At 39.6% G+C, this 18232-nt stretch overlaps 1 protein-coding gene across 2 annotated transcripts in view; it reads left to right on the top strand.

Annotated features, from left to right (window-relative positions):
• HIBCH (3-hydroxyisobutyryl-CoA hydrolase) overlaps positions 1-18232 on the top strand; it is a 143873-nt gene that overhangs the window by 109976 nt on the left and 15665 nt on the right. For both annotated transcript variants that reach the window (XM_084999209.1, XM_084999210.1), the window contains exon 11: positions 7-88. In XM_084999209.1, coding sequence (XP_084855335.1) covers positions 7-88 — 82 coding nt within the window. The remainder of the gene's footprint in view (positions 1-6; positions 89-18232) is intronic.

Below are 18232 nucleotides of genomic sequence, written 5' to 3'. Positions count from 1 at the left end.
TTATAGTTGGTTCTCAGCCAATACTGTGGAAGAGATTATTGAAAATTTGCAGCAAGATGGTTCATCTTTTGCCCTAGAGCAGTTAAAGGTAATATATAGATTGTTTCTGCCCTGAGTGTGGTGAATTCCTGTAATAGGGAACCCTCTGAGGGGCATTAGAGCTCCAACTGCACAGTTTCTTTCCTGAGCTCAGTTGAGCTTGGGAAAGTAGTTCCCCAAAACTTTTATCTAAACCCAATGCCTTGTCTACCTGCTGGATGTTGACTGCAAAGCTAAGCCGTTTTTAGATTCTTTGAATGTAATGAGAAGGACTTCATAAGCGTGATTCATCCCCAATAGTCCCTTTTGTCTTAAGGGAGAAATGTTCAGGGATGTTTTTATTAAAAGGGTTGGATCAATGGAGGAACAGTTACCTAACAATATATTGCAATTGTGACATTAATCTGTAAGTTCTGTGTAACATGCAACACATCAGTATTTGGTTTTTGTTAACAGTAGGTTTAATAAGAAAATGATCCTTTTTAAACTGGCAAGAGGCTCCATCTACAGCCATAACTGAGTCTGAAGCAGTGTTTCTGTTAGGTACAGAGTATTAGCAGTGTCCTGTTAGGTACACTTTGATCTTTCTTCAGCGTGACTCAACTGATAACAGCAGAAGAAACGCTGTTTTGTATAAATGAGTGCACATGGGATACGGACATTCTTGGAACTATCATGCGATTATAAAACTTGGGGTATTTTAGAATTCTAGGCAAAGAAAAGTACGTTTCCTCATACCAAAAAGAAAAGGTGGCTCGTCTTTATTTGATAGTATTTTTCAACTTATAGGTATAGGTGTAGCATTTCAGTTGTCAGGAAACTTATTGACAAAAAAAATTAAGTCTTATCTGTGAAGAGGAAATAATTTCCTCATTCTTAGGGAAATGTTAGTTTGCCTCTTAGGATCTTACTCAGTATTGGAATTCTATTAACTTCCGAGGATAGGCATAAATTAGAGCAAGTAGACAAGTCATGTATTTCCCTAAGTCACAGAAGTAATGTTACTATGACAACTTTCTCATTTGATACTTCAAGGAGTCTGACCTGAGTGTTAGTTCTCTTGTTTTTAGAGCAATATAGAAACCAGCATTCCTGGTTTGTTTGTTTTTCCTCAGCAATTGGGCCTGATTAAGTATGTGCTTAGCAATTTCATTTGAAAATAGTTATGCAGCAATCCTCATAGGCTGTATAATGTCATTTTAGGTACAGATGGGCAACTAACTGTATTATTTTAAAACCACTCGCCTATCCCAAAAGTGAAGGATAGGACTCAGATGGTCTTTCAATTTCCCTCCCATTCCTCTGACAGTGTATTTATTTTGCATTCAGAAAAGAGTACTTTGGCAAGCCACCCATCACAGCTAGGATTAGCAAAAGCACTCTCATTGGAAGAACAGATTTTCATTTTCAGTCGACCTGCTCTGGTGAATGAATGCGGTTCCACAGTATTAGCATCTGTTAGCCGTAATATAATAAAATGGGGATCAAAAATTCTCACTGAGGATTCCCTGACAGAGCTTATATAGGGCTCCTTTAAATTATGTCAACCAGAAACACACCAAAAACGCTGCAGGAGAAGATAATTGTTAGTGCTTCAGTGACAGGTTTGCAGATCACATGTTTGAACAAATAAAGAATATGCTAACACTTGTGTCAGTAAGCCTTGAGGATTGCTCCTAACCCCGTGGGCTCTTCAGGGATTCCTTCTTTTTTCTGCAGGTCCCAGCGATCTAGTCTGTGTTCATGTTTGAAGTTGCAACCATCTACTCTGTGTCTTAGAGGTTCTTTTCTTTTTAGGATTGTCCATGTGGAATCTTTTCAACGTACTTGCTAATCATTAAATGAAAACACAAAGTTTTTTTTAAAATCATTTCTTTAGATTTTAACTATCAATCACTATAGGATAACATATGGGCTAAAGAAATGATAAATATGGGAAGTTGTAAACTCTTTACAACTGATGGAATTTTCATAGAGCCTTATTTTATGGCCTCTAGTGCTCTTTCGTAGATTTTCCTCCAAAGTTTCAATCCCTTCCTTCCTTCTAATAATGCTTAAAATTGAAATTCATCAAACCTCCTTTTAATCTCTTAACTTTTCATGGTGCCAGGTGATCCATGTGAGTTAATGAACTGTTTAAATGCCCTGGTGGGTAGCTTATATTAAAGAAACTTTAACCAAAGACTCCAATTTCGATACTCTCACCATTGTGTTTGTTTCAAACACATGTGACATAAAATTTATCCACCCTAGCCATTTTTAAGTGTACAGTTCAATATTAAGTATATTCAGATTGTTGTACGACCAATCTCCAGAACAGTTGCAACTTGCAAAACTGAAAATTTATACCCATTAAGCAATAACTCCCCATTTCCCTCTTCTCCAAGTCCCTGGCAACCACTATTCTACTTTCCTTTTCTATGCATTTGACTGCACTGGACACCTTGCATAAGTGGATTCATACAGCATTTTTCTATTGTGACTAGCTTATTTCACTTACCATGGGGTTTCCGGGTTCACCCATGAGGCATTTATCAGAATTCCTTTTTAAGGCTAGTAGTATTCCATTGTGTGTTTATGCCACGTTTTGTTTTCCCATCCGTCTCTTGTGAGCATTTGGATTGCTTCTCCCTCTCTACCCTTATGAATAATGCTGCTATGAACGTGGGTATACAAATTTCTCTTTGAGACACTGCTTTTTTTTTCCAAGTATAGTTGATACCAATATTATAAATCATTATTGTGACCCAGTCTCTCACACACACACACACATATATATACATACACACATGTGTACACTTCGTTTTTTGTATTGTTTTCCCTCATGGTCTATCCCAGAAGAATGGATATAGTTCCCTGTGTTATACCATAGGACCTTATAGTTTGCATCTACTAATTCCAAACTCCTTGTCCATCCCACTCCTTCCCCTCACTTGGCAACCACAGGTCTGTTCTCTATGTCTGTGAGTCTGTTTCAGTTTTGTAGTTAAGTTCATTTGCCCCAGGCACCATTTTACTTCCCACCAACCACAGTGCACAGAGTTCCAGTTTTTTTTTTTCATCCTTGCCAACACTTGTTCTTTTAATAGCACCCTAATGGCTGTTGGGTGATACCTCATTGTGGTTTTGATTTGCTTTTCGCTAATCGTTAGTGATATTGAGCCTCTTTTAATATGCTTATCGGCTATTTGTATTTTCTTTGGAGAAGTGTTTATTTAAGTTCCTTCCTCATTTTTTAATTGGGTTTTTGTGTTTTTGTTGCTGAGTTGTAGGAAGTGCTCTCCTGTTTCAGTCTCCCTTTTCTGGTCATGAGACTAGCAGGCTCGCCAAAGGAAAACATGTTCTTTGGGCCAATGAAAGAAGTATTTCTTTTCTAGAGTTATAAGTGATGTCAGTAATCAAAGGAATCATGAACAGAAGAGATCAAGCTACCCCCTCACCTCATCCCCCAGCAAGGATGCTAAGCCAAGGAAAGAATTTAAATGGGTCACCAGTCCCTAAGAGGGCTGGGGAATGAAGTCCACAGCCAAGAGAGACAGTGGGACAAGAACAGAGAGCAGTGAGTCAAGTTGGTGTCCAGGAAGATGGTCCTGAGCGAAAGGCCAGGAAACCAGTTTTACTTTTGACTTGTCTTTGAGATATTTTCTTGTTATTGATGTAGGGATACTCTGCTATGTTAAAGGCTTAGAGAGAGATTATACTTTCCTTTCCCAGTGTTAGAAAACTTATTCTTTAGAATGTCTTCTTTCTAATCACCAATGTGAGATTTATGTATTTTTTTTTTAAATTTTAAAATGCTCATTTTGTGAAGAGTAAATGAAACGCAGTTTTTGCTGGAAGAAGTTAACATATAAGTATATGACAGACCTTTGTAAAGAATTCACGTACGGAAAAATTTGGGGAAAAATAGGAAAACGGAGTTCCTGACATGGCTCATGGAAATGAATCTGACTAGCATCCATGAGGACACAGGTTTGAACCCCTGCCTCGCTCACTGGGTTAAGGATCCTGCATTGGAAAACTAAGAATGGTAATCAGGGCATAGGTTTTTTTTTTTTTTTTCCCACTGTACAGCAAGGGGGTCAGGTCATCCTTAGATGTATACATTGCAGTTACAGTTTTTTCCCCCACCCTTTCTTCTGTTGCGACATGAGTATCTAGACAAAGTTCTCAATGCTATTCAGCAGGATCTCCTTATAAATCTATTCTAGGTTGTGTCTGATAAGCCCAAGCTCCCAATCCCTCCCACTCCCTCCCCCTCCCATCAGGCAGCCACAAGTCTCTTCTCCAAGTCCATGATTTTCTTTTCTGAGGAGATGTTCATTTGTGCTGGATATTAGATTCCAGTTATAAGTGATATCATATGGTATTTGTCTTTGTCTTCCTGGCTCATTTCACTCAGGATGAGATTCTCTAGTTCCATCCATGTTGCTGCAAATGGCATGATGTCATCCTTTTTTATGGCTGAGTAGTATTCCATTGTGTATATATACCACATCTTCCGAATCCAATCATCTGTCGATGGACATTTGGGTTGTTTCCATGTCCTGGCTATTGTGAATAGGGCTGCAATGAACATGCGGGTGCATGTGTCTCTTTTAAGTAGAGCTTTGTCCGGATAGATGCCCAAGAGTGGGATTGCAGGGTCATATGGAAGTTCTATGTATAGATTTCTAAGGTATCTCCAAACTGTTCTCCATAGTGGCTGTACCAGTTTACATTCCCACCAGCAGTGCAGGAGGGTTCCCTTTTCTCCACAGCCGCTCCAGCACTTGTTATTTGTGGATTTATGAATGATGGCCATTCTGACTGGTGTGAGGTGGTATCTCATAGTAGTTTTGATTTGCATTTCTCTTATAATCAGCGATGTTGAGCATTTTTTCATGTGTTTGTTGGCCATCTGTATATCTTCTTTGGAGAAATGTCTATTCAGGTCTTTTGCCCATTTTTCCATTGATTGATTGGCTTTTTTGCTGTTGAGTTGTATAAGTTGCTTGTATATTCTAGAGATTAAGCCCTTGTCAGTTGCATCATTTGAAACTATTTTCTCCCATTCTGTAAGTTGTCTTTTTGTTTTCTTTTTGGTTTCCTTTGCTGTGCAAAAGCTTTTCAGTTTGATGAGGTCCCATGGGTTTATATTTGCTCTAATTTCTATTGCTTTGGGAGACTGACCTGAGAAAATATTCATGATGTTGATGTCAGAGAGTGTTTTGCCTATGTTCTCTTCTAGGAGTTTGATGGTGTCCTGTCGTATATTTAAGTCTTTCAGCCATCTGGAGTTTATTTTTGTGCATGGTGTGAGGGTGTGTTCTAGTTTCATTGCTTTGCATGCAGCTGTCCAGGTTTCCCAGCAATGCTTGCTGAATAGACTTTCCTTTTCCCATTTGATGTTCCTGCCTCCCTTGTCAAAGATTAATTGACCATAGGTGTCAGGGTTTTTTTCCGGATTCTCTATTCTGTTCCATTGGTCTGTCTGTCTGTTTTGATACCAGTACCACACTGTTTTGATGACTGTGGCTTTGTAGTATTTCTTGAAGTCTGGGAGAGTTATGCCTCCTGCTTGGTTTTTGTTTCTCAGGATTGCTTTGGCGATTCTGGGTCTTTTGTGGTTCCATATAAATGTTTGGATTGTTTGTTCTAGTTCTGTGAACAATGTCATGGGTAATTTGATAGGGATTGCACTGAATCTGTAGATTGCTTTGGGTAGGATGGCCATGTTTACAATATTGATTTTCCCAATCCAGGAACATGGAATATCTTTCCATTTCTTTACATCTTCTTTGATTTCTTTGATTAAAGTTTTATAGTTCTCGGCATATAGGTCCTTTACCTCCTTGGTCAGGTGTATTCCGAGGTATTTGATTTTGTGAGGTACAATTTTAAAAGGTATCGTATTTTTGTATTCCTTTTCTAATGTTTCATTGCTGGTATACAGAAATGCAACTGACTTCTGAATGTTAATCTTATATCCTGCCACTTTGCTGAATTTATTAATCAGTTCAAGGAGTTTTGGGGTTGAGTCCTTAGGGTTTTCTAGGTATAGTATCATATCATCTGCATACAGTGACAGTTTGATCTCTTCTCTTCCTATATGGATGCCTTTGATTTCTTTTCTTTGTCTAATTGCTGTGGCCAGGACTTCCAAAATGATGTTGAAGAGCAGTGGTGAGAGTGGGCATCCCTGTCTTGTTCCCGATTTGAGTGAGAAGGCTTTCAGTTTTTCCCCATTGAGGATTATATTTGCTGTGGGTTTATCATAAATGGCTTTGATTATATTCAGGAATGTTCCCTCTATACCCACTTTGGCGAGGGTCTTGATCATGAATGGATGTTGGACTTTGTCAAATGCTTTTTCTGCGTCTATTGAGATGATCATATGAGTTTTGACCTTTTTTTTGTTAATGTGGTGTATGATGCTGATTGATTTGCATATGTTGAACCATCCTTGTGAACCTGGGATGAACCCAACCTGGTCATGGTGTATAATTTTTTTGATATGTTGTTGGATTCGGTTGGCTAAGATTTTGTTGAGAATTTTTGCATCTATATTCATCAATGATATTTGGCGATAGTTTTCTTTTTTGGTGGTATCTCTGTCTGGTTTTGGAATGAGGGTGATGGTGGCCTCATAGAATGTCTTTGGGAGTATTCCTTCTTCTTCAACCTTTTGAAAGAGTTTCAGGAGGATGGGCACCAATTCCTCTTTATATGTTTGATAAAATTCACCTGTGAAGCCATCTGGTCCTGGACTTTTATTTGTAGGGAGTGATTTTATAACCTCTTCAATTTCATTTCTAGTGATCGGTCTGTTCAGTTGGTCTGTTTCTGCTTGATTCAGATTTGGCAAGCTGTAAGATTCTAGAAAATTGTCCATTTCTTCCAGATTGTCAAACTTGTTGCCATACAGTTGTTCATAGTATTCTCTTATGGTTTTTTGTATTTCTGCTGTATCCGTTGTGATTTCTCCTTTTTCATTTATAATTTTGGTGATTTGGGTTCTTTCTCTCCTCTTTTTAGTGAGTCTGGCCAGGGGTTTGTCAATTTTGTTCACCTTTTCAAAGAACCAGCTCTTGGTTTTATTAATTTTCTCTATTGTTTTTTGAGTCTCTATTTTATTGATTTCTTCTTTGATCTTTATAATTTCCTTCCTTCTGCTGACTTTAGGACTTTTTTGTTCTTCTTTTTCTAATTCGTTTAGGTGGAGGGTTAAGTTGTCCATTTGGGATCTTTCTTCTTTTTTGAGAAAGGCCTGTATTGCTATAAATTTCCCTCTGAGCACTGCTTTCGCAGCATCCCATAGATTTTGAGAGGTTGTGTCTTCATTATCATTTGTTTCAAGGTAGTTTTTAATTTCCTTCTTGATTTCCTCATTGACCCATTGGTTTTTTTAGTAGCATGTTGTTTAGTCTCCATGGAGTAGGTTTTTTCTCTTTGCTTTTCCCATGGTTGATTTCTAATTTCATAGCATTGTGGTCAGAGAAGATACTTGAGATAATTTCTATGCTCCTAAATTTATTGAGATTCGCTTTGTGTCCCAATATGTGGTCGCTTCTTGAGAATGTTCCATGAGCATTTGAGAAGAATGTGTATTCTGCTTTTTTTGGATGTAGTGTCCTGAAGATATCAATGAAGTCTAACTTTTCTATTGTTTCCTTTAGGATCTCTGTTGCTTTATTGGTTTTCTGTCTAGAGGATCTGTCCATTGATGTGAGGGGGGTATTTAGGTCTCCTACTATGATTGTATTCTCATCAATATCTCCCTTTATGTCTGTTAATATTTGTTGTATGTATCTGGGTGCTCCTGTATTTGGGGCATATATGTTGACAATAGTCACATCCTCTCCTTGGATGGATCCCTTAATCATTAAATAGTGTCCTTCTTTGTCTTTCTTTATGCCTTTTGTTTTAAAGTCTATTTTGTCTGATATGAGCGTTGCGACTCCTGCTTTTCTGTCATGTCTATTGGCGTGAAATATTTTTCCCCACCCTTTCACTTTCAATCTATATGTATCTTTTGTCCTAAGGTGAGTTTCTTGTAGGCAGCATATTGAATGTTTTTGCCTTTTTATCCACTTAGCCACTCTGTGTCTTTTGATTGGGGCATTCAGACCATTGACATTTAAGGTGATAATTGATAGATGATTATTTATTGCCATTTGAACCTCGAGTTCCAGTTGATTCTATGGTTCTCCATTTTTTTTTTTTTTTTTTGGTTGGATGGTCTCCTGTTATTATCTGCTTGAGTGGTTTTTTTTTTCATTTTTTGCAAATGCAATATTTGGTTTTGGCTTGTGATTGCCCTGTTTTTTAAGTATGCTATCCCCTTCCCATAAATGTGTGTTTTAGCCTGATGGTCCTGTAAGTTCAAACACTTCATTACTATATTAAAATTAAGAAGAGAAACATACATATAAACGAAAAGGGTTATTTACCTCCTGACATCCCTTGCCCACATTTTATGGTTTTGATGACTCTTTTTTATTTTTTTCTTTTTAATTTTATTTTGTTTGAAGCATGTTCATGATTAAATCTGTATGCTGGCTTATTTGAGTGACTTCTCTCTAATTGCAGTTTCCTCAGTCCTAGTTCTTCCTCTTCTTCTTCTTCTTTTTTTTTTCTTTTCTTTTTTCTTCCCTTTCCTTCCTTTCTTTTTGGTTTAGAGAAGCCCTTTCAATATTTCCTTTAACCTGGGGTTTGTGTTGCTGTATTCTTTAAGTTTTTGTTTGTTGGGAAAAATTTTTATTTCCCCTTCTATTTTAAATGATATTCTTGCTGGATAGAGTATTCTAGGTTGCATGTTTTTTCCTTTTAGCACTTTAAATATCTCTTGCTATTCCCTCCAGGCCTGTAGTGTTTCTGTAGAGAAATCCGCTGATATTCTTATGGGGGTTCCCTTGTAGGTAACATTCTGTTTTTCTCTTGCTGCCTTGAGGATCCTCTCTTTATCACTAACTTTTGCCATTTTTATTATGATGTGTCTTGGTGTGGGTCTGTTTGGGTTCAGTTTGTTTGGGGCCCTCTGTGCTTCTTGTATCTTGAATCCAGTATCCTTTAGATTTGGGAAGTTTCCAGCAATAATTTCTTCAAATATATTTTCCATTCCCTTATCTTTTTCTACTCCTTCTGGCATTCCTATTATGCGTAGATTGGCCCGCTTTATATTATCCCATAGGTCTCTTATATTGCTTTCCAGTTTTTTGATTCGGTTTTCTGTCTGTTGACCAGATTGAGTGATTCCCATTATTCTATCTTCCATATCACTGATTCGTTCTTCTGCATTATTCATTCTGGTTTTTACTGCCCCTAGTTCAGTTTGCATCTCTGCAAATGAATGTTGTAGTTTTTCTTGGCTCCTCCTTATATTTTCTAGTTCCTTTCTGAGGGTATCTGCATTACTGTTCATATCTTCTCTTAATTCCTTCAGTATTTTCACTATTTCTCTTTTGAACTCCAGGTCTGTCAGACTGCCGAGATCTGTTTCATTGTTGACTGTTTTAGGTGAGTTCTCCTGTTGGTTTGACTGGGAGTGGTTTCTCAGCTTCTTCATCTTGCTTGTTGTTTTCTTTCTCCTGAGGGAGTTGTACTCTCCGTGATCGGGCAGTGTTTGCCTTGTCACTGCCGTGGAATATTTCCTGAGGGCTGGTGTTGTTGGTCAATCTTTTCTGAGGCAGTGTGGCTTTTCTGGAGTGTTGATGGGGCTAACAGTGTTTCTTTGAAGCAAAGGAGGGCTTCCTGAGAGCAGACAGGACTTAGAGGTCCACCCCACGATGGCAGCAGATTTCACTTGGCCATGCAGAGCTTGCTCTGGTGTTTTTAGGCTGTGGGGTTCTTGCAGGGGGTTGGCGGTGTTGGGCAGCTGCTTTTTAGGGGTGCATCACCCCCTGGGGGCTGGAGCAGCTATCTGGGGCACTGAGAACCTGAGAGGCTCTTCCCTAGGGCAGCCGAACTCAGAAGGACAGCCTGAGAATGTAGGCGGATCTTTTCACAGTCTGGCTGAGCTTGTTGCAGCTTTTCTGGGCTGCAGGGGGTCCTGCCTGGAGCTGGCAGTCCTATGCAGCTGGTCCACTAGAGCATCCCCTGGGGGCTTGGGCGGGTAGCAGGGCCTTTGGAAACCGAAGAGGCTCCTCCCCGGGGCAACCCGACTCAGAAAAACCGTCGGAGAATTAGGCCGATCTATTCACAGCCTGGCTAAGCTTGTTCTAGGTTTTCTAGGCTGCAGGCCTTTTCTCGGGGGCTGGTGCTGTTTGGTGCTGCTCTGCGGAAGTGTAGCCCCTCCAAAGGGCAAGCAGGCCTGTGCAGGGACAGCCCCTGCGGTGGTAGGCTTCAGGCAATTGTTGAGGCCAGCCCTCCAGGATGGCAGGCAGCCCCAGGTCTGTGAGAGCGTAGGGCGTGGCGGGGGTGGGGGGAGGGGATGCACTGGGAAGCAGAGTTTTCAGCTAGCTAGCGGGCCTGTAAACTTGCTGTGGCGTGGGGGGTATTTTCTGGGGACCCACCCCTTCTTCTCTCCCCTCCCCAGCATGGGCGCAGACCAGGCTCTTCTCCCAGGTTCCCTCTGATGAGGCTTTCCACTTCCCCGCCCCTAGTGTATTGCTCCCTTCCTCTGCGACAGCTTTGTTTTCTAGTCTCCCAGGCAGTCTCTGCCCCGTCAACTGGTTTCTAGACCTCCCAAGCAGTTTCCGCTCTGCCCCGCCCCCCTAGCCCGGGGACTAATCTCTGGAGCTGAGGTCTCGGTGCCCAGCCCCCACCCAGGCGGCGCCCCCCGGCCCTTTCTCGGGGACTAACCTTCTGCGGCGAGGTCTCGGTGCCCAGCCCCCCTCCCAGGCGTCCCCCGGCCCTTTCTCAGGGATTAACTTTCGGAGGCGAGGTCTCGGTGTTCAGCCCCCATCCAGGCGTCCCCCGGCCCCCTCTCGGGGACTAACCTTCGGCGGCGAGGTCTCAGTGCCCAGCCCCCACCCAGGCGTCCCCCAGCCCTTTCTCGGGGACTAACCTTCGGAGGCGAGGTCTCGGTGCCCAGCCCCCACCCAGGCGTCTCAATTTTTGGTGACTCTGCCCGTAGTTCAGATGGTCCGTTGGGTTCTTGATCGGCTTTTCCGTACTCCAACTTACTGCTACACTCTTCTCTGCATCTGGAGATTCCTCCGGTTCGTTTGATCTTTCGCCCGGTAGGTGACTTTCCAGGGTGCGGGATCCCTTTCTCCTCCGCAGTTCCCTTTCGGGAGCCCCCGTCTCGCTCGGATTCGCCTTTTCTCACTCTCCTCTTTTCTCCTGTTCTGCCCAATAATGTCACGAATTTCTTGCCGTTATTGGAGTTTAGGTTCCTCTGCCAGCGATTGGTTGCTGTTCTGCGCGAGTCATTTATTCTGTAGATGTGCTTTTTTTGTTGTGTTTGTGGGAGAGGGCGAGCGTGTCTTCCTACTCCTCCGCCATCTTGTCCTCTCTCCAGGGCATAGTTTTTAAGAAAGAAGATCAGGAAAGTATTAAAAAGGAAATTTAAACTTAAAAGATTACTAATCTTCTGTGAGCTTTGAGAATTACTTGTGTGCCGAGACCAGCTCAGCAAGATGGGGCTGAAGAACGGGTGCTATAAAACTTAAGGAAAAAAGTTAACATAAAACAAGACACAGAGACATTTATCTTAAGTAAAGGTGGGAACCAGGGGACTCAAGGTCTCAGGGACCAAGAGTTCTGCCTCAAGAAACCACACTGCTTTTACTGTGCTCTTTAGGATTACATCAAATGAGAAGGGGGCTATAGGTGGAAGATATAGGTTTTTTTATTATTTAATAATTTCTTTTATTATTTTAAAAGTCACATAGCTGGTAGATGGTCAAGCTTTTACTCTGACCTTTAGGCATTTAACAATTAGTATTTGAGCTAGCTGTCTATGCATACCTTTCCAGAGAATCCTCACTGTGCCTCTGCAAATGGCATGCCTATTGCACCTTGGTTCTCTTTGCTAATGCATATTCTGCTAACCACCACTCATAAACCACTTGGCCATGAAGTTCCTCTTTCTCTTATTTTTTAGAGGACATACCATGCTTGTGCAAACGACGTGCCAGTCTGCACAGGTCTGGCGTGCCTGACAAAAGCATGATGTCCTCATTCAGCTGACCCTTGCCTTTAGGTCTTTGTTCTTAAGCTAAGTCATTTACCAGCACTGTGACTGTTTTTCAAGCAGGAAGGTGGGGTAAAGTAAAGCAGGACAAGATGGAGTTTTCAGCATAGAAAATAGAAGCAAAGAGGCTAAGAAAATATTATAGAAACATGTCTCTCGATACTTGTGAATTCTGCTGTTTAAAAATAAAGTGACCAGTATTCAAGAAAATTGCTACAGGAATTGTTCTGCTGTAAACAACGAGAAAATGGGACAGAATATATGAAACAACTGTTTATAGACATTGGACAATGCAGGCAGCACATGTGATTCCTGAGAGAAGGGGAGCAAACAAGAGAACCCTAAGATTGATGTGGCTTTCTTCTTGGAGGAATTTCTAGAATATTGATCTGTATGTGTTTTGAGTAAAACTCTGGAAGACCAGATAGAGAGTCACAGGAAAGCAGTATTCTGAACAGTGAGCAAGGTTTTCATATGCCCACCAGCCAGGAGGTTTACACTTCAGTAGTGGGAGTGAATAAATGCTAGAGTAAAACCTGCTCTGAACTCCTAAGGTAATTCAGTGGGAAAAAGATAGTATTTTCAACAAATGCTTCAGGAACAACTGGGGATCCATATGCAAGGGGAAAAAAAAAAAAAAGAAAAAAAAAGTCTTGCCTCTTACCTTGCCCCTGTAGAGGAGTGAAAAATTCTCCTCTACCCTCAGGTTCTCTGGTTGGGCCCATTAGAATCAAACTGACCTAAGACAGATTAACAGGAGAAAAGCACACAACCTTGTACAGTAAGTGTAGGTGTAACTTTCCAAGAAACTGTAGGAAAACCGTTTGGCAGTTTCTCATAAAGTTAAATGTACATTTACTATGAAACATAGTGATCCTGACCCTAGGGATTTACCCAAGAAACATGTAAACATGTGTCCACACAGGTGCTTGGACTCACATGTCCATAGTAACTTTATTTATAATAGTCGAAGACTGGAAACAACACAATCTCTCTTAACTATTGAATGAGTAAACAGATTGTGATACAGTCATGCAGTGGATTATATTCAACTAAAAGAGGGGATGAGCTGATACATTAAACAGCAGAGATCAATCTCAGAAGCATTATGCCAAGTAAAAGAAGGCAGACGCAAAGGACTATTTAATGTATGCATTTATTTTTAGGAAATTCTAGAAAAGGCAAAATCTAGGCACTGAAAACAGATCAGTTGCCCAGGGATAGAACCAAAGTATGGAGAACTCTTTGGGGTGATGAAAATGTTCTATATCTCGATCGTGGGGTAGTTGTACAACTGTGTATGTCTATCAAAATTTGTAGAATAATACACTTAAAATGAGTGAATTTTATCATATGTAAATTACACCTTAGTAAAGCTAATTATTTAAAAATAAAATGATATACCAAATTATATTGTCAAAAAACCAGTTTGACCTGTAGAAGTGAGCATTATATATGCTGAAGCTACCAGTTACACTATTCAGTTTATTGCTGTAAATAAAAGTAATTTAATGGCAGTGTTGATGGACACATTGTGTCTTTGGGAAAGAGTGCAATAGACCTTAAGGGGAAAGTGCATCTATTTATGTAGACAGAGAAAACAGTTCCCAGTCCCAGTTCCCAGATGAAGTTTAGTGACTGTCAAGTGTTATCCTAAGCATTTAGGGTATCATGAATAGCAGCTCTTGGCATCTTTAAGATGCTGTCTTTTCATTTTATTTAAATTGTTAAAGCTTTTAAGAAATTGCTGGAGGAGTTCCCATAGTGGCTCAGAGGAAATGAGTCTGACTAGCATCCATGAAGACCCAGATTTGATCCCTGGCCTTGCTCAGTGGGTTAAAGATCCAGCCTTGCTGCGAGCTGTGGTATAGGTTGTAGACGCGGCTTGGATCTGGCATTGCTATGGCTGTGGCGTAAGCCAGCAGCTGCAGCTCTGATTTGACCCCTAGCCTGGGAACTTCCATATGCCGAGGGTATGGCCCTAAAAAGACAAAAAAAGGCAAAAAAAAAAAAAAAAAATTCTGGAAAAGTCTAAAGATAAGGTTGCTAAAAAGCATTCTTCTTAGACTAGTTTTAAGCCTTTTATAAGAAAAAGGAAATATTAGTGCCCATTTTTTTTTAAGTGGGCACTATTATTATCTTATATAATAATGTGATCCTCCAGAATGGTGAAAATGTATTTAAAAATATTTCTGTGAAGCTGCGGTATCTGATGAAATAAACCAACTTGCTTAGATATTTTGTATTTCTCCTGGTTTGTTGTCAATCTGAACATTTCTGGAAAAGATTTATAGATATAAGTAATATATACGGTGATTATTTAGAAAAATATTTATAACTCATAGCAAAGCATAACTACGATTGGTTTAAACTAGTTTTAAAAAAAGTCAAAGACCTATTTAACAGAATATAACAGGGGCTTATGGTGCTTGGTTTTAAAATAACAGATGATATGACTTACTGAGGCTTAAATTTTATTTTCTACTTAATTTCATTTAATCCCAAGGACAAATGCTAAAACACATTTCCCTTTTAAGCCTTAAAATAGCACAACAAAATTTCAGATCTTTAGTGGCAGTCTTGTAAAAGCACCATAAAAATGGCAGCGTTATTCCGTAAAGACCTCTACCTCCTTGTCCCTGTCCTATTATGTGTCCTTTTCTCTCTACTGCTGCTTTTGTGCTTTATTGAGGCCTGTCTAGAGCAGGCTGTAGGCTCCCGAGAAGCTTGCTTATTCCTCTATTTCCAGACACCTATCACAGAGCATTTGACAGGGTAGGAACTTGTTCTCAGATGGAGTTGACAGTCTAGTGGAGTAGACGCATAAGCATATGGTAAATTCTGCTAAGCTGGAGGCTTGCACAGATTATTGTGGGTGTCCAGAAAATAGTGCAAGGAGTCTTAAAGGCTTCACGGAGGAGACTTCTGAGCAGAGAGCAGAAGGTGGAAATGAGCCGCCAAGTGGCAAAGGGTATATCAGACAGAACAAAGCACGTACTGAAAGGGCAAATGTTTGGAGAATGCAGAGCAGCAACAAAGAGTGAAGAAAATAATGGCTAAAATGATGATTGGAGCCATATTGTGAGGAGCCTTATGTTAAACTAAAAATTTTCAACTTGAGTTTTTTTTCTGAGTGTGTATTTTATGAATACATTTTTTTGAAGTGTGGGAAGATCATAAATGTATAGCTGAAATTTTTTTGCCTCATAAACATAACCAACACCCAGAACAAATGAGGCACTTGAGATATCTTGAGTTCCCTCACAGTCATGACCTTTCCCCTAGGATAACCATTAGATTTTGGTTTTGAGTTGTATATAAAATCATACCGTTCTCTGTCTACTTTTGATCAGCATTGTATTTGTGAGGTTCACCTGTGTTGTATGTAGCAGTGGTTTGTTTTAAGTGCTCAAGATACTCCATTGTGTGATATATTTTATTTTTTCACTTCTACTGCTGATGGACATTTGGCGTTATTTGTAGGTTCCTCCTGTTAGAGATAATGCTGCTGTGAACAATTTTGTCTGTGTCTTTTGATGGCAAAGGTACACATTTCTGTATATACTCAGGAGTAGTACTATGGAGTCATCACATATGTTGCTAAAAGGTAAGCTAAGGCATATTTTAAGGTTTGAGCAAAACTGTATTTAAATCAGGAAGCACCAAATCAGAAGTGGTTAGAAAAGTTCCACTGGGTGTTCCCATTGTGGCTCTCTGGGTTAAGAACCCAACATAGTGTCTGTGAGGATGAGGGTTTTATCCCTTGCTCAGTGGATTAAGGATCTGGTGTTGCCACAAGCTGAGGGGTAGGTTGCAGATGCGGCTCAGATCTGGTGTTGATGTGGCTGTGGCGTAGGCTGGCAGCTGCAGCTCCAGTTTAACCCCTAGCCTAGGAACTTGCACATGCTGCAGGTGCAGCCATAAAAAAAAAAAGAAAAAAGAAAAAAAAAAAACTTAAACATTTAAAATGTTAAACATGGAGTTACCCTATGACCCAGTATTTCCATATACATAATGATGGTTTCTATGTTTCCTTCTTTCTTCATCCATTCTCTTCCCTTCTTTTTCCTTTCTTTCTTCTCTCTCTCCCCTCTCCCCTCTTTGTCCCTGTGGTTCCTACCCCTTCCTTCCCCACCGTCCTATAATGAAGGCTTGACCACCTCTAGCCTCCAGAAGGCTACCACTTCTGTTTAGTAGAAGTGATGACAGCAGCCAGCCTTATTTTATTCCCAGTCTCATGTGGAAAGCTTTGAAGAACATTAAAAATGTTGATTGCTATAGGTTTTCTTTTTTATTATTATTACTATAGAGAAGTTCCTTTCTAGTCTTAGCTGGCTAAGAGGGTTTTTTTGTAATTATTTCTAATGAATGTTATATTTTATTGCAAGCGTTTTTCTACATCAAGATGACAATATGATTTTTCTTTTACCTTTAACAATGTGGGGCATTACAATAAGTTTTCAATGACCAAAAATTTTTAATTTAAATAAACCTGTTATTAATTTTTTTCTCTTTCGTAATTGTTTTTGATGTCTTAAGAAATCTTTACCCACTCCCAAGTTCAAAAATATCCTTCTGTGCTTTCTTCTGAAAGTTTGTAGTTTTTGCTTTTTTGTTTACTTCTAGATCCATCCCAAAATAATTTCGTGTGTATGGTGTGAGATATAAGTGTCCAGGTTAATTTTTTCTCATATTGTTATACAATTGATCCAGACCAATTTTTGAAAAGACTTTCTTTTTCATCATTGGTATAAAATGACCATATAGGTAGAAATGTATTTCTGGGACAGTGATTGGCTTTTGAATATTGTACTAACTTTCCATTCTTGAAATTAGCTCCATTTGGTCATGTGTGTTATCCTTTTTATATATTGCTGGATTTGACTCATAGTATTTGTGTAGGATTTTTGCATTATGTTTATGAAAATGATTGGCCTATAATTTTTCTTATAATTTCTGTGTCAGGATTTGGTAATAAGGTTATGCTGACTCATAAAAGAAGTTGGGAAGTTTCCCTTTTCTATTTTCTGGAAGAATTTGTATAAATTCTTCACTAATGAATCCATCTTACCCTGAAGTTTCCTTTGTGAGGAGATGCAAGACTATTCAGGTATATTTTCTTCTTGGGTCACTTTAGGCAATATATATTTTTCAAAGCATCTCTTACTTTCATTTAAATTGTCAAAATTATCAAATTTATTGGAGAGTTGTTTGTGGTATTTTTTAATGTCTGTAATACCTATAGTGATTGCTTTTTTTTTTCTTTTTAGGGCCACAGGCGTGGCATATGGAAGCTCCCAGGCTAGGGGTCAAATCAGAGCTATGGCTGTAGGCTGCAGCTAGCTTACACCACAGCCATAGCAACACAGGATCTGAGCCCCATCTGCAGCCTATACCACAGCTCACAGCAACACCAGATCCTTAACCCTCTGAGCAAGGCCAGGGATCGAACCCATGTCCTCATGGAATATTAGTCAGATTCGTTACCATTGAGCCATGATGGGAGCTCCGTATAGTGACTGCTTTTTAACTTGCACTGCTGCTTCGTCTTTCCCCCACCCATATACTTTATTTTTTCTTCTTTATATTTTTAGGCTCTTTATTGGCCAGAATTCTTGTTCTGGAAAACAGAGTCCACATCAGGTACTCTTAGCAGAAAGAGCCTTATTAAGGGGTATAGATCTCAAAACCTCCAGGATACCTAATAGAAACTGTTAGATTTTACCTATTAGGAAAGTGGAACTTACATCAAAGGGAATATCAAAATGTGGAAGAGGTGTCCCCAAGATTTGGGGCAGATCCATAATGGTCCATAAATAAGAGATTTCATTAGAAACTCTACGTTATCTAACTATAATGTAAGACAGGAGTTTGTTATTTTGGGGGTTTGGTATCTGTTGTTTTAGCTATGTTATGTTCTTATGGACTTCTTAAAAAGTGGGTTTACTATTTTAGATTTTTCTTTAAAAAATTAAAAGTCCAACTGTATAAGGTGTTTCTAATTGTAGTATTCTTTAGTTTTTCACTTTCTAAGCATTGTTGCCCTTGTAGAAAATATTGTTTCTATTCAAAATG

Source organism: Sus scrofa, chromosome 15 (genome assembly GCF_054392235.1).
Source record: "Sus scrofa isolate SSC_HxYL_T2T_F1_AM1 chromosome 15, Sscrofa_HxYL_maternal_Yorkshire_Landrace_v2.0, whole genome shotgun sequence".
NCBI lineage: Eukaryota > Metazoa > Chordata > Mammalia > Artiodactyla > Suidae > Sus > Sus scrofa.
The sequence above is the reverse complement of the archived record's forward strand: the minus strand, read 5'-3'. Positions and strand labels throughout refer to the sequence as shown.